We start from the raw sequence: 13,346 nt of genomic DNA, 5'->3' as shown, positions 1-13,346 counted from the left end.
ATGAACAGATCTACTGGAGGGGAGAAGCGGCCAGCTGGTATAAGTATAAGCCAGTTTAGTAGCTCACGCGTTTTGCTTTCAGTTTCATATTTGCATTGTGGTAAACGGTATTAGTCTAATACGGCATAGTATTATTGAGTTGGTGAATGTATTATTCTTTAAATATGAATTCTTATTTAAATATGTGATTCGCTTGCCTTTCAGGGAAATTTTAAACCAAAATATTCTACTTAAAAAAAGATATGTGTAAGATTTTTTAACTATTGTACTACATTTTCACTTCAAGTGCAGCTAAGATTTTTCTAGTTACTAAATTACTTAAATATGCATACATCTCCGTTGCCAATTTTCGTTAGTGGTTTGGTTGCAAGAGGCTTTGGAAGAGGATCTAAGGATCTTGGAATACCTACGGCGAACTATTCAGCAGATGTAGTGAAAAATCTACCAACCAATTTAGAAGCAGGAGTTTATTATGGATGGGCACAAATTGAGAACGGAGAAGTCCATAAAATGGTAATGAGTGTCGGTTGGAATCCGTTTTATAAAAACACTGTGAAAACTATGGAGATACACATATTGTATAAGTTTGAAAGGGAATTTTATGGATCCTTAATGAAGGTTTGTGTACTAAATTATTTACGACCAGAAATGAATTTCCCATCAGTGGATGAATTAATTTCTGCTATCAATAGTGATGTGTCTATTGCTAGTAAAGAACTAGACAAACCAGAATTCTTAAAATTTAGGGAACATGAATATTTTCAAGTATAGGGCTGTTATTACTTAATATATTCTATTTCTATATTTATTTTATTTAGAAATGAAAAATTTACGCTTGATGCTAAATTGTTATTTTATTTATTCAAGTAAATAAAATTTTATTTAATGAATAAAACATGTTGCAATTTCTTCTTTCTCCTATATGTTGCATTTTATAAAGAATGTAATCTAAAGCAATCTTAAATATTTAAAATTGCTGAACCGATTTTAAGAGGTGACACATTTGTAATTATCAGGCAATGTTTGTAAATACGATTCTGATATACATAGTAAAATTAATGTGTAATGAATTAAAAGATCTCTAAAAGAGAGGCCTCTCATCTGTAATATTTTAAACAATTTATGTCTGTTCCTCTTATGTAGTAGCTTTAAAAAATAAAAACTGATCTTCAGGGTCCGAAATTTACAATTTTTTTTTTTTTGCAATCAGGAATTGAGGTAAAAACAATGCTGCTTTCAAGTTGCATTAAACTTTTGAGGATTACTGACTATTATCCTAAACAAGAAAATAGGACGAGGTATTTTAAATTTTTACTATAACTAACTTGTAAAACTGTTGCAAAGGTAGAATTCCGGAACGTCAAGTTTTTCGGTTATTCATGTTTTGTATTTATTCATTCTAAAAGGTCATATAAAAACTATAATTGGTTTTTACTTTTATGAACAAAGAGGCAATAGCCTATTAATACCAATTAAATAAAAATTGTGAGGATTTTATTGCCTCAGACTGGATTTAGAGCTTTTCCATCTCATTAACAAGCAGAAACTATTCCATTAGATTAGGAGATGGTGCAAAATAGATAAAGCAATTATATCATCTATATAACTCCATTTACTAATTCTATTGGCAGTGCATTATTAAAATTAATAATTTTTTCCCTTCAAAAGCAAAAACTAAACTGTTAGTTTCAAAATGTTCTGGTCCCCTCTATAAAATGAATTGATTAAAATGAGCACGAGCTAGGAAGTATTGAAATCATTAAATTGGCCCCATTGAAACATTAAATTGATTGGTAATTTCACTGGATAAATTTTGTATAAAAGAGAGATACACGATTGCATTGGGTATCGTAAATTAATTAAATTTAAGATCGTTTATCAACAAATTGGCTGGTAAATGTTGCACAAGATTATTTTTGACAATTGTAAAATTTCTAATTAGTTTTTTTAAAAATGTTATTGTTGGATTATCATAGAAATTAATTCGCTATTAAAGCTGAGCTCATACAAACAAGTAGTCGAGCATGGTAATATAAATGCAACGAAACGAAAGCAAAAACAAAACATTTTGATAACAATGGCGTACAAAAAAGAAATTGCAGTTATGCTAATGTGTTTGAACAACTTGGCTTCAGAAGTGCTAGGAAGATATTCTGAGGAGTTTGTAATTAAGAGGTCTCTCTATATGACAGTAGAATACGTGGGGCTCAGTGCAAGGATAAAATAGTAATAGTAGTAATTCCTTAAAACATGTTAACTGTTTTACATATTTCGGTTCCTATCTTTACACAAAGGAGAGGAGCGAAAGTAAGATTGAAGAAAGAATGGAAAATGTCGCATGGAAGTATTTTACAATCAGAGAACATCTCAACTTAAAGTAAGCTCTAGATTTATAGAACAGTCATCCGACTTTTAGGTATGTACGCTAATAAGACCTCGTTACTTACAAAAAACAATTGCGATGAGGAAGATACTGCTTAGGATTTTTGAGCTCAAGAAAATAAATGGAAATGCAATGCACTTCTGGTGAAAGATTTGTACGATGGCTGAAAGGTAAAAGAAAGAAGATTGAAACGGCTAGGGAACTGAACAGACTGGACGATAAAGACTAGAAGAAAGAAGCTATTAGATGAAACTATTGGAAGAAGGAGGCTGAATTCTATTTAAACTTGGGTGAACTATATATTAAGAAAATAAAAAATACAATTTCCCTGCGATTATTGCTAATGAAAGCCGAGAAAAAGTGTTACAAGATAGAAGCGAACATTCATAAGCTTAAGGCTTTGAAGAATAGAGGCTTAGGATATATTAGAAAGAAACGGATTTTGGCCCTGCACGAGCAGTATCGCAAATGAAAAGCTCTGAACCGAATTGTTAGTTTCAAAACTGCCAGAAATTTTAAGCTCGCAAAAATAATATGTCTTAGTACGAAAAAACAATCAATATTTCATTTCTATTTCCATTATTGTTGTAATAGTAATCTTATGTGTAATAATTTAAATAACAGAGATTTTCAATAGTGTTAATACTTTTGTTATTGAGAAAAAAACTAATTTTAGTTGAAGACATTCTCTAGAGAGCTATTTTCTCTGAATAGAAACATTTTATACAAAGAACTGAATGGGAATGACATAATAGTATGAACAACTCTACAAATAGTTGCCGACTCTAAAGAAAAAAAATCTTTCCGTGGCCGGAAAAAGAAGGTACATTGTTAGAACCAAAATAAATTCTCAAAATCGATTTCTTTGAATATTTCTTAATTGTGATACTCTTATAAGTTCTATTTTACATCATTACTTGAGTTGACCTAGAGAAAATAATGTGTTATGACAAATAAATTGGATTTCAACTAGCATCCTTCCAAAAATTTACATATCCAAAAAAGATCGCTAATAAATCATTTTACACGGCATTCCCTATTTCGCAGTATAGTACCAATTTCTATATTCATTTTGCTATTAAATTTTAATTCTTTATAAAAACGATTAGAAAATGTTGAACCATTAATGCTGAAAAGTTCACATTAATTAACTGTTAATTCACTGAATCTTATGCACATCTTACATAAAACATGCAAATTATCATTTAATGGACCAAGATTACAGTAATCCTTTTTTATAAAGTGTTTTTACGGAGGTACATCAATAACATTCATATAAATTACGTAAAAAGCTACTAATTAAAAAAAGTGACTAGATTAAAACAAAGATTTAATATATCAGGGATACAATGCAATAAAAACTAAAAGTAAATAATTAAAATGTAACATAATTAAACCTAAACAGACTGCTTAACTCTTGCATAAGAACTAGCAATGAGGAGTCAACTTTTAAACTTTAAGATTTTAATATTTAAAAAAAAAATGATATTAATGAACATTTGTGATGCAAGTAATTATGTCGCAGCACATTTGAATTCTATTCAAATATTAATGAATTTATAAGAAATTATATTAAGAAATCGAAAAATACAATTTCCCTGCGTTTATTGTTAATGAAATGTAGTTCTGAGTTAATTGTAAGAAGTTCTAATCAATATGATGGTCTTATTTATGAAAATCAAAAGATCATTAGTCTATCTTTCCAAATCAATATATATATATATATATATATATATATATATATATATATATTTTGGTAAATAATTAAAAACAGAAAGCATTATAAGTGATTAAGATACATACTTTCTCACGAAAATAAGTTACCTTAAGTGTGATAATTAAAATAGCACAAGTGGAAATAAGTTCGAATTTTGACTCTTCAATCTTGCTTACTTTACTAGTCACTGCACTCATTAAACTTTTTTTTTTTTAATAAATTTTTTGCATCTATAAGTTTAATTTTTTTTTAAGGGGTTAAAGACAATTCCTAAGGAATCACATCCCCAATGCCCAAAGTCCAAGATTTCCTGTCCTCCCACTCCCCTTCCCGAAGGCCTCTAGAGGCCATTCCCTCGGTTATTCCCTCCATCCAAGTTTGCCTGCCTTTCCTTCTCCTCTCACTAGGAATGAAATCACTCATCTTCCTAGGCCATCTAGGCTATATAAGTTTAATATTATGACTTTTTAATACACAATGTTTGTCTAGTCATGTAAGAGTAATTTCGTCAACTCGTCCACGAATATGCAATGAGAAAGAAGAGAAACGCATGGTGCAGGAAGTAAGATAAGTGCTTATGGACAGTCATTTTAATGACGATAAGAGATTCGTTAAGTATTTTATATTAAGCTGGGGTCTGTAGTGAATGAAATGGAAGCCTGGGAGAAATGTATGAGCTGAAAATTGAGGATTAATTTCGACGATATAACGTATACAGCGGGTTGGACTGGTTAGGAAAATGCCCTAAGTTAAGTTGTGTCCTGATGAACCAATGTTGCGTTCAGTTTTAAGTTTTAATAAGCTAGCCCCAAAGAAACTAAACAGAAAATATATTATTTCACCGTTCAATCCTCTTCAAAACCTAGATGGTCACCCAGAAAACAAGGTAAAAGGTAAGAATGGTTAAATTGGAGATCTGGAGAAAATTCATGAGAAAAACTATATTGGACTGGGCAAGAAATGAGGAAATACGGAAAGAGATTGGGGGCTAAGAAGAATAGTTTGCAAGGGAAGCTGCAAACAAGCAAAGATTTTGAATGAAAATCCCAATTTTACGGGAAAACCTGGAAAAACTCGAGTAAAATCAGTACATTAAATAATAAGAGTTTCAGTTAATTGCGTTGGAAATATTAATTAGAAATACAAAACATTCCGTTTTCATTCTCAGAAGATTGCAGTCTTATACAGTACTTTTAATTCCCGATAAGCTTTAACTAGCTGATAATGAAAATGGCTAAAACACTTACGATGGAGAAGGGGTTTGATAAGTAGAACATTGGAATTTTTTTAAAGTGCGATGTTTAAAAGTATGCAAATAGTACATTATTGTAGATCGCTTATAGTCAAGAATGTTTAATGAAATTTAGATTAATTCATTGACTACAGAATGGTAACTTTTCATGAATGAATTTGTCAAAGCATCAAAACATAGAAGTTTGCTCTCATAGAAACGATGTGTGATAGTCATTGAGGTCAGTTGTTAGGCTGATACGAGCGTAGATGTCAAATTCTCTGAAGATAAAAGCTAAACTAATGCTTTGTAAAATTTTACTAATTTTAGAAAGAGACAGAAATTATCGACTGAGTAATCATTGATGGGATCAGTGATTCGCATGGATTGAAGAAGGTTACAGACCGTCTAAGAGCGACATATTAAGAAGAAGAAATTAGAAGAAAAGTTGATAAAGTTTCTTGCTCTGTTAGAATCGCTTTGTTTCTGCAGATAAATGGTACAGGCTATTGCAATGAGATCTATGTCGGCAAAAATATAATTTTTCTGGAACGCCACATAGACGAAAACATTTAACTCTCTGCTCAAACCAAACCGTTCTAGCCAGATTAGAAGTAAAAGACGAAGAGTTTAGATGAGATAATTTTAAGTTGAAGATGGAACAAAGATCACAACACCCGGCGTTAAAAAAAAGAAAGAAAAAAAAATTAAATATGTCCATGCTCAAGTGTTTGGGAGGTTAATAAAATTTTCTATATTTTGTAAAATAAGTATTTAAATAAACGCATTATTATTATTATTGAATTACTAAATTTTGTTGGCAAACTAAATTCCTGATTTAGTTAAAACATATTTTATTGTTAACACAAAAATGTTCAAATGGATGTAGTACACTTAATAAGCACTATAACATATAAAATTTGATTAAATCTCTTTTCTTTCGTTAATGGACTATTATAATGCGCCTTTTAACTTCATGAGCTGTCTTACTGTTTCTAATCTTGCTAGTCCATCATAACAGTCATCTGATGACCTCTCAGATACAAACTCGGAACTGTTCTACTTATTTCCAATATTGCATTACAATTTATAAAAGAATACATAATTAGCCTGAGATTTTTCAAAAAGACGAAAAGAGGCTTTTTATGGAAACGATTGTCTAGAATACCGAAGAGTTCATTTTTTGCGTAATGCTTTGAAGTCCTAACGCAGCCTATCTATCTCCAAAAATGGATCATAAGAGCTTCTTTTAACATGGGGAAAATATTATTTTTGCCTCTTTTCAAAACGAATTTTTTTTTTCCCCCAGAACTTCCCATCAGTTCCAACCATGCTCTGTCCGACTCCAGAGTTATCCACTTCACTTGTTAAGGCATCGCTTGTTTTCTTAGCTCATAATCTATCAGTATTTTAGACCATCACTCTTCCCGCCGTATGGCCGTACCATAACTGATCCTAAAGTTACATTTTATCCAAACATCATTTCTATGATCAGAAATTCGTATCTTTTAAAAAGGCAGTTACCTGAAAACGAAGAGGGAATTCCAAAACTTCTAATGATGATGTCAGTACAAAAATTATTCAAAGTTTCATTTCCGTTCGTATGAAAGATTTCAAACAGCTCCTGTAAAAAAAAAAAAAATACAGTAAATTTACCTGAATGATTTGTCATGACTTTCGGTTCTTTTGCTTCACCAAAGCCATGCAAATTTAAGAAAAACATTTTTCAGATAATATTAATTGTACATTACGAAGGAAGTTGCAGCTCTATAAACTGATTTTTAGATAAAAGTTGGAGCGAACTACTTAATGCACTAATATGCCCACAATTCCATGAGCTCGTACTCTTTAAGAGGCTATCAAAGTGAATAATGTAAATTTCTTTTTCATTAGCTGACTCAGCCAATTTTATTCAAAGCTTTGCTGTTGACGTAATATCGACAAGTTTCTGAAAAAGTTTGTCTAATTTCTGCGAGAATATCGCAACAATAGATAGATTATACCGAAAAGCAGTCTGAGATTCTGTAGACACAAATTTGAGGCCTCTACTTATCTTTTTCACTTACAAATAATTTTAAAATATGTTCATCAACAGAAAGATTAACAAAAAATTTCATAATTTACTTTAGCCAGCATTAAGACTTGAAAATGCAAACATATTGGTAAACCAGTAAGATAAGGTAAATTTTATTTTAATTAATTATAATTTTAAAAAAATCTTATCAATTTTATTTATACTTTTGATTAAGTATCTTGGAAGATGATAATATAATTAATTTTAATTTATGATTTGTATTTTGACATTTTTTAGTACCTTATATATAGATAACTTCCCTAATAATATCCTCTCATCCAATAAACCATCTTTTATATTGAAAACAAAATTTTATAATAAGACTCAATACGAACGAGGCAAAATCCGTAAAAAAAGTATTTAGTATTTTTTACAAATCAATCATTCCTGAGGACTACATGTATGTATAATGGGCAAACGTTTGACATGGAACCAACATACACGTCTTAAACGACAAGAACTCAAAAACGCTACTACCTACTGACAAGACTCCTTGATAAACAATCACTGTCAAAAACTGATTTGACTTCTAAACAACAATTACTTATATATAACATGTAACTGAAACATATTTGGACTTACGGACTCCAATTGTGGGCTCAACCAATTCTACATATCTACCGACTCCAAACACTACAACCGAAAATTCTGCGACGTATTAAAAATGCCCTCATACTACGTTTCTAACAGAACTATTCAATCTATCTTAGTACCTTACATTCAAGGTTTTATCACCACGCGATACAATTAAGTTCACGTTCGCCTTTTCGCTTATCCTAATTCTCTTAGTGACCAGCTTTCATCTTTGACACTTCCAGGCAACTCCATCCGCCGAGTGAGATGATGCTGACCTACTTGGCGTTGAAGGCCAATGATTCTTTGGAGAGTCACCAATGGGTGGTAACTCCTCACTTGTTATTGTATCAGTTACATTTACTTGCTGCAGGAACAATCACTCCTGCAATTGTATATTTCAATAAAGTTATTTAAAAAAATACTCCTGTGGAAGTAAAACGTTTTTGTTACCTTTCTTGGATAAAGATTTAATATACTTAATGTGAAGAATTAAATATAAATTTAGCGTGAAACCGTACTCACTATGTTGCAACACACAAAGATCTAACTTAGAAATTCTTCAAACTATGAATTTTGTCTACAAAGTAGTTCGCTTTAGAAACTATTTTAATAGAATTGCCTCTACAAGATTACTGTACCGGGAAACCTTCCGAACAAGCCCTTTTACCAGAGCAACTAAAGAAGATTGCTCAACAAAAAAAAAGAGTTACATTCAGAGTGATAGTTCCATATAGTTGAGTACTAGTTTAAATGGAACTATGTAGTGTTTTTATTGTTAACAATCTGGCGAATACTCTCATGACATTCACTTACTGAAATTGTCAACATTCTAACTTTTACATTTTTATAAACTAAGAAATTTGGTAATATTTACCTTTTACTAGCATACAGTTTGTAAAACTGTAAATTACTCCAGGGTGACACCTTAGAATAGAGAGTCGTACCAATGTTCTACTGCAGAGCATTTTTCGGTGAAAGATGAGTTCAAAGAGCAGATCTTCCAGAGCCCTTCCAGAAAATGTTGCGAGTGCTACAACCGCGTTATGCTTCTTCAATATACATACTTAACCTAGTAAGATAAAGTAAACAAGACTTGGTAAAAGTTCACATATGTAAGTCGTATACCTTTCTAAAAGCACTTAAGAGTAATTTCGTGCAATTAATTTTTAAATTTCTTAATGTAGGTACATATGTACCGAGTCTATTAAATACTTTAATGTATGCAGCGTTTTACTTGTCCATTTTGGCGAATTATTTCTTCAAATTTGATATTCTGGTATGATGTTCATTCTTTTTTAAACCAATTTAGACAAGTCATGTACTAATCGAACAGTAATTTGTCGCTTAGGAGAAGTATTATTCGACCCTACTAAAAACTCGTCATAAATGATTAACGTAAAATATTTTTTAAATAATTGGAGGAGTCTTTATTATTATAGCAAACTTATTTAAAAAATAACTAAACCAAATAGAAATCCACTTTATATAGAGGAGCACTTCCAGTTAGCTGCTTATAGGATAATGATGTCCCCCACCCCTAATAACATCTAGGCCAAAATAATCTCATTCTTCTGGTATTTTTTTTTTTTTTTTAAGAGAAGCTGATCACACTACATGGACGCGCTGACATACTAACAAAAAATTGATCAATTTGCAAAAAAAACTTTTCTGGCCCAGCATATACTCGTATTAAAGCATGTATAAAATCAAATCTGAAATTTGAACTAATGCAATAATTTGTTAAAAATAAAAGTCAAGGGAATTTTTAATTGCTAAGCGAATAATCATTGGTTGCCTGCAGTAGTGTCGTCACTATCATTAATTAAAATCAAGAACTTCTCTATCCCTTCAGACGAGTAGTTCCTGTAATCTTCCGTGAATGTCATCTACCTACAATAGGTGGTCAACTTTACCGTTTTATTGTTAAATCTTCTACTGATAATCTAGTAAACAATTAACGGACAGGGAAATAAAAACAAAAATGATTTTAAAGAAAGTGTTTACAAAAAAAAATTGAAATGATTTGATAAAAATGGCGTGACCTTCAACAGTAAAATGTAAGTAACTTACTAATAATGTTCTTTCTGTTCAGGAAGTGCTTAGGTATTCCCTCAGTCAAGTTCCCATAATTATGTTGGTTTCAATGATTGCTCATATTATCATTCATCAAGAATTGGTTATTTGAAATAATCGTTAACCATCAAGATATCGAAAGTCAGGTTTTTATTAACCTAAGTAAATGTCAGTCGGTTGTCTAAATGTAAATATTTAAATACTTAAACATTATTAAAAATATACCATAAGAAATTCAGATACTCACTGTCATCCAATGATGCCCAAAAATTGAATCTGATATTGCTTTTGGATGTTAATATCATCCAATAATATCATTATGTGGCCAAGCCAGTGTTTAAAAGAACTTATGTCCATGCGAAATTTATTAACATACTTGTATTTTAATTGAATTTATTTAATGAGTATATATTTATTTCTGCCTCACTTTGGTTGTATGCTACAAGGAAGTCGTTTTGTATAGGTATATTTCATTTTGTTGAGATATTTGTGCTCATGGTCCAGATTTAAGAAGTGTTTTCGCGCTTTATCTAGTAATTTAAAATAGTAAGTAACCAAAATTTTTGTTTCATTCGAGAAGTTTTAGATTTTGTTAAGCTGTTATTGACAATTACAGCCTAAAAGGATATAAATTAAAAAATAAATTTCCTCTCTAAAGGATGAAAACAGTCGTTAATTTTAGTGTAGTAAATTGTGGGCTTCAAAAATTACTAAAATTGTTGCACTACAGGTGATATAAACGAAGTTTCTAGGGTTGACGTACTTTTAAATTTACAAAGAATTCATTGACTAAAGTATTTCTTTAACGCATTAGTAAATGCGTACTGAATTGTGAGTTAATTTTACGTGAGATCAGTTGAGAGCCTGAAAGAGAGTCAGATCTCAGTTAATACGTATATATTCTGACGTTTTCCTATTCTTTCTTTACACCTAGAAAGAATTATTATTGCGATCGCTTCAAATAGCTAGAATTTTTCATCAAAAATATCTGTTTTCTCTTGTTTACCATTAACGTCCTAGTTTTTAAGGGGGTCTTATTATAGAATCCTCTCTCATCATCCTCAAAACGAAAAAAACATAGTATGATAATTCTTTTTTTTTTTTTTCTTTTTCTTTTAGTACAAATCTCTTTGTGAAGATCTCTTCGTAGTTTATTGAATGCGTGTTCTCATTCTACAGTTTCATTTCCGGATAGGCCAGTCCTTACGCTTACATTACTACTTCTTTCTCTAACAGGTTAATTATTTATCACTTATTATTTTTAATTGAAGCTTAGGATTTGTTTGTCGTTTCCTGTTCTTGAATTCAAATCTATAAACTACACCAATTAGTCTTTCATAACAGGAATTTCAGGCGTTGACTTTGGGGATACAGACGTCTTTCGTACTGGTTATTGATCTGGTTATAAGTTAAACAATGTCGTCAAAACCCTCTGAATGGAGGGTTCAAAAATAGAAGCTACTTAGCCATTTTCATAAGCCCTACCTTTTTTGTTAGTGTTTTCCAGAGCAAATGGTTTCTGGGTGTTTCGGAAACGATAGATATATTCCAGATTTGAGGGTGGCGCAGTTAGGTGGTAGATCGTGTTCTGTTTACTTATCAGCTTTAATTTAAGAGAGGCTAACCAATTCTTAGATAAATAAACAAGCTCAGTATATTAATTTATAATATAATAATAATACATTTACAATAATATAAATGTTAGATTAGAAAATACTTTAGACTTGTAATATTGGAGAAAGACAAATTTTTGTGAGTAGACAAACCAGTTCTTTATTTTTTATTCGAGTCCTTCAATTTATATATGCATTTTTTTATTTTAGGGCGCTTCAACAACCGAGATAATTGTCGCCTGGTGCTTATTTCAGTGCATAGTGTTGTCTCGTTACAAATAATTCTGTCATCACCGGATGGTGAGCTGTAAGAAGCTCCTAAGAAGAGAACATCTAAGGGCCTGAAGCTGAATTCGAACCCGAGATCTCTGCGAGGGAATCCAATACGCTAACCATATAGTTAATCCGTTTTCTCAATTTATACTTATTTCCGGTAAATACCTTATCATGAAAATTAGACACGATCGCAAAACTTCCTGTTACTAGGCGTAAGAGAAAATGAAGAGTAAAGGTGAGTTGTGATGGTTGCCAGCAATAACGGCAATAAATATATGCTTTATGATAAATAACAAATCGTATAATTTCATTTTATTGCAATTTCTAATTTGCAATTAAAATAAGATTATTCGATTGCATGAATATGTGTATTTGTGTTTGTTCGGTGGGAGAATATGTTAAGTGCATAGTTAGAAGGTGTCAGGAGAATTTAGGGTAAACTGTGAAGAAGGGAAAGTAATATGATAGAAAGGACGAGCAATGGGAATGGATCTTTCTGTTATAGTGGGGATCACAGAGTAGGGGATGTTGCCATCGATTCTCTTCATCGCCAGCCAAGATAACTTTACCAACTTCAGCCAACTGAAGTAGGGGTCTTCGGGCATCACCAGCAATAATGTTCAGCGCAGTTCTTCTAGGTTTCTTTCTTCGTGTCTTAGCGTATCTGTTTTAGCCACAAGATGTTCTGGTAAGTAAGAAATTATTATTTTTAATACATTTAATGCGGTAACATTTTTTTTGCTTTAATAATGATTTACAATAATAAATTGAAAATATTTCTGTTTTAAGTAGTTTGAATATTTCCAAATAATATTTGTATTTTAGCTTTAATTTGGTGCCATTATTTATGAACCCAAACTCATGAGGGCAAAATGTATTAAATTCAAGAGAATCAAACCGAAACAATTAAAAAGTAACCTTATATCGATAGGTTGTTGTAACAGTAAAAAAAAAAAACCTTCAGAACAACTTTATCATTGTAAAAATAAAAGATCTTGAAATGTTTTCCAAACTGATGTCAAAGGTTTTTCTTGAAATTTAGATGAATGCTTTCATACCTACGTATGTACACCCTTTGCTTTAAAAATTTCCTTGGGAAATTCGATAAGAAACGCTTTTGGGGGAGAAAGTTGCTGATTAGGATTACTAATAAAGTTCAAATTTACTTTCTCTCATCACAGACAGTTAGGGCAAATTTTCACACTTTCAGGTTTAGGGGTTCAAACATGAAAAATTGTCGAAAGCTGTAATTTTACATTTTATTAGAGACTACCTTGAGACTTATCAAATAGACATTCATTGCACCGATTATCGTATTATTGCTGTGAATCTAGAATGTACTAGAACCAACCAACTTTTAGTAAAAATTGAATATTTGCAGAAAATTAAAAGGTAAGAACTTG

General features: G+C 31.1%; 2 protein-coding genes across 6 annotated transcripts in view; both read left to right on the top strand.

The window, feature by feature from the left end:
* LOC141450743 (salivary peroxidase/catechol oxidase-like) overlaps window positions 1–13,346 on the top strand; it is a 73,678-nt gene that overhangs the window by 1,320 nt on the left and 59,012 nt on the right. For 2 of the 5 annotated variants that reach the window (XR_012456277.1, XM_074121475.1), the window contains exons 1-3: window positions 9,486–10,038; window positions 11,878–12,178; window positions 12,449–12,631. Coding sequence is in view for 4 of the 5 variants with exons in the window: in XM_074121475.1 (XP_073977576.1) it covers window positions 12,624–12,631 (8 nt within the window). In the remaining variant the exon portion in view is untranslated. Of the gene's footprint in view, window positions 1–1,049; window positions 1,299–9,485; window positions 10,039–11,877; window positions 12,179–12,448; window positions 12,632–13,346 lie in introns of those variants that run through there. The other 3 variants (XM_074121477.1, XM_074121476.1, XM_074121478.1) reach the window with 3 other exon arrangements.
* Window positions 11–895, top strand: Rfk (Riboflavin kinase). The gene has a single exon (XM_074121492.1). It carries the CDS (start codon window positions 325–327, stop codon window positions 769–771), a length of 447 nt encoding a protein of 148 aa, XP_073977593.1. The 5' UTR covers window positions 11–324; the 3' UTR covers window positions 772–895.

Source organism: Rhodnius prolixus, unplaced genomic scaffold (genome assembly GCF_049639745.1).
Source record: "Rhodnius prolixus isolate KJV_2025 unplaced genomic scaffold, Rpr scaffold_8, whole genome shotgun sequence".
NCBI lineage: Eukaryota > Metazoa > Arthropoda > Insecta > Hemiptera > Reduviidae > Rhodnius > Rhodnius prolixus.
This window is presented reverse-complemented; position numbering and strand designations above follow the sequence as displayed.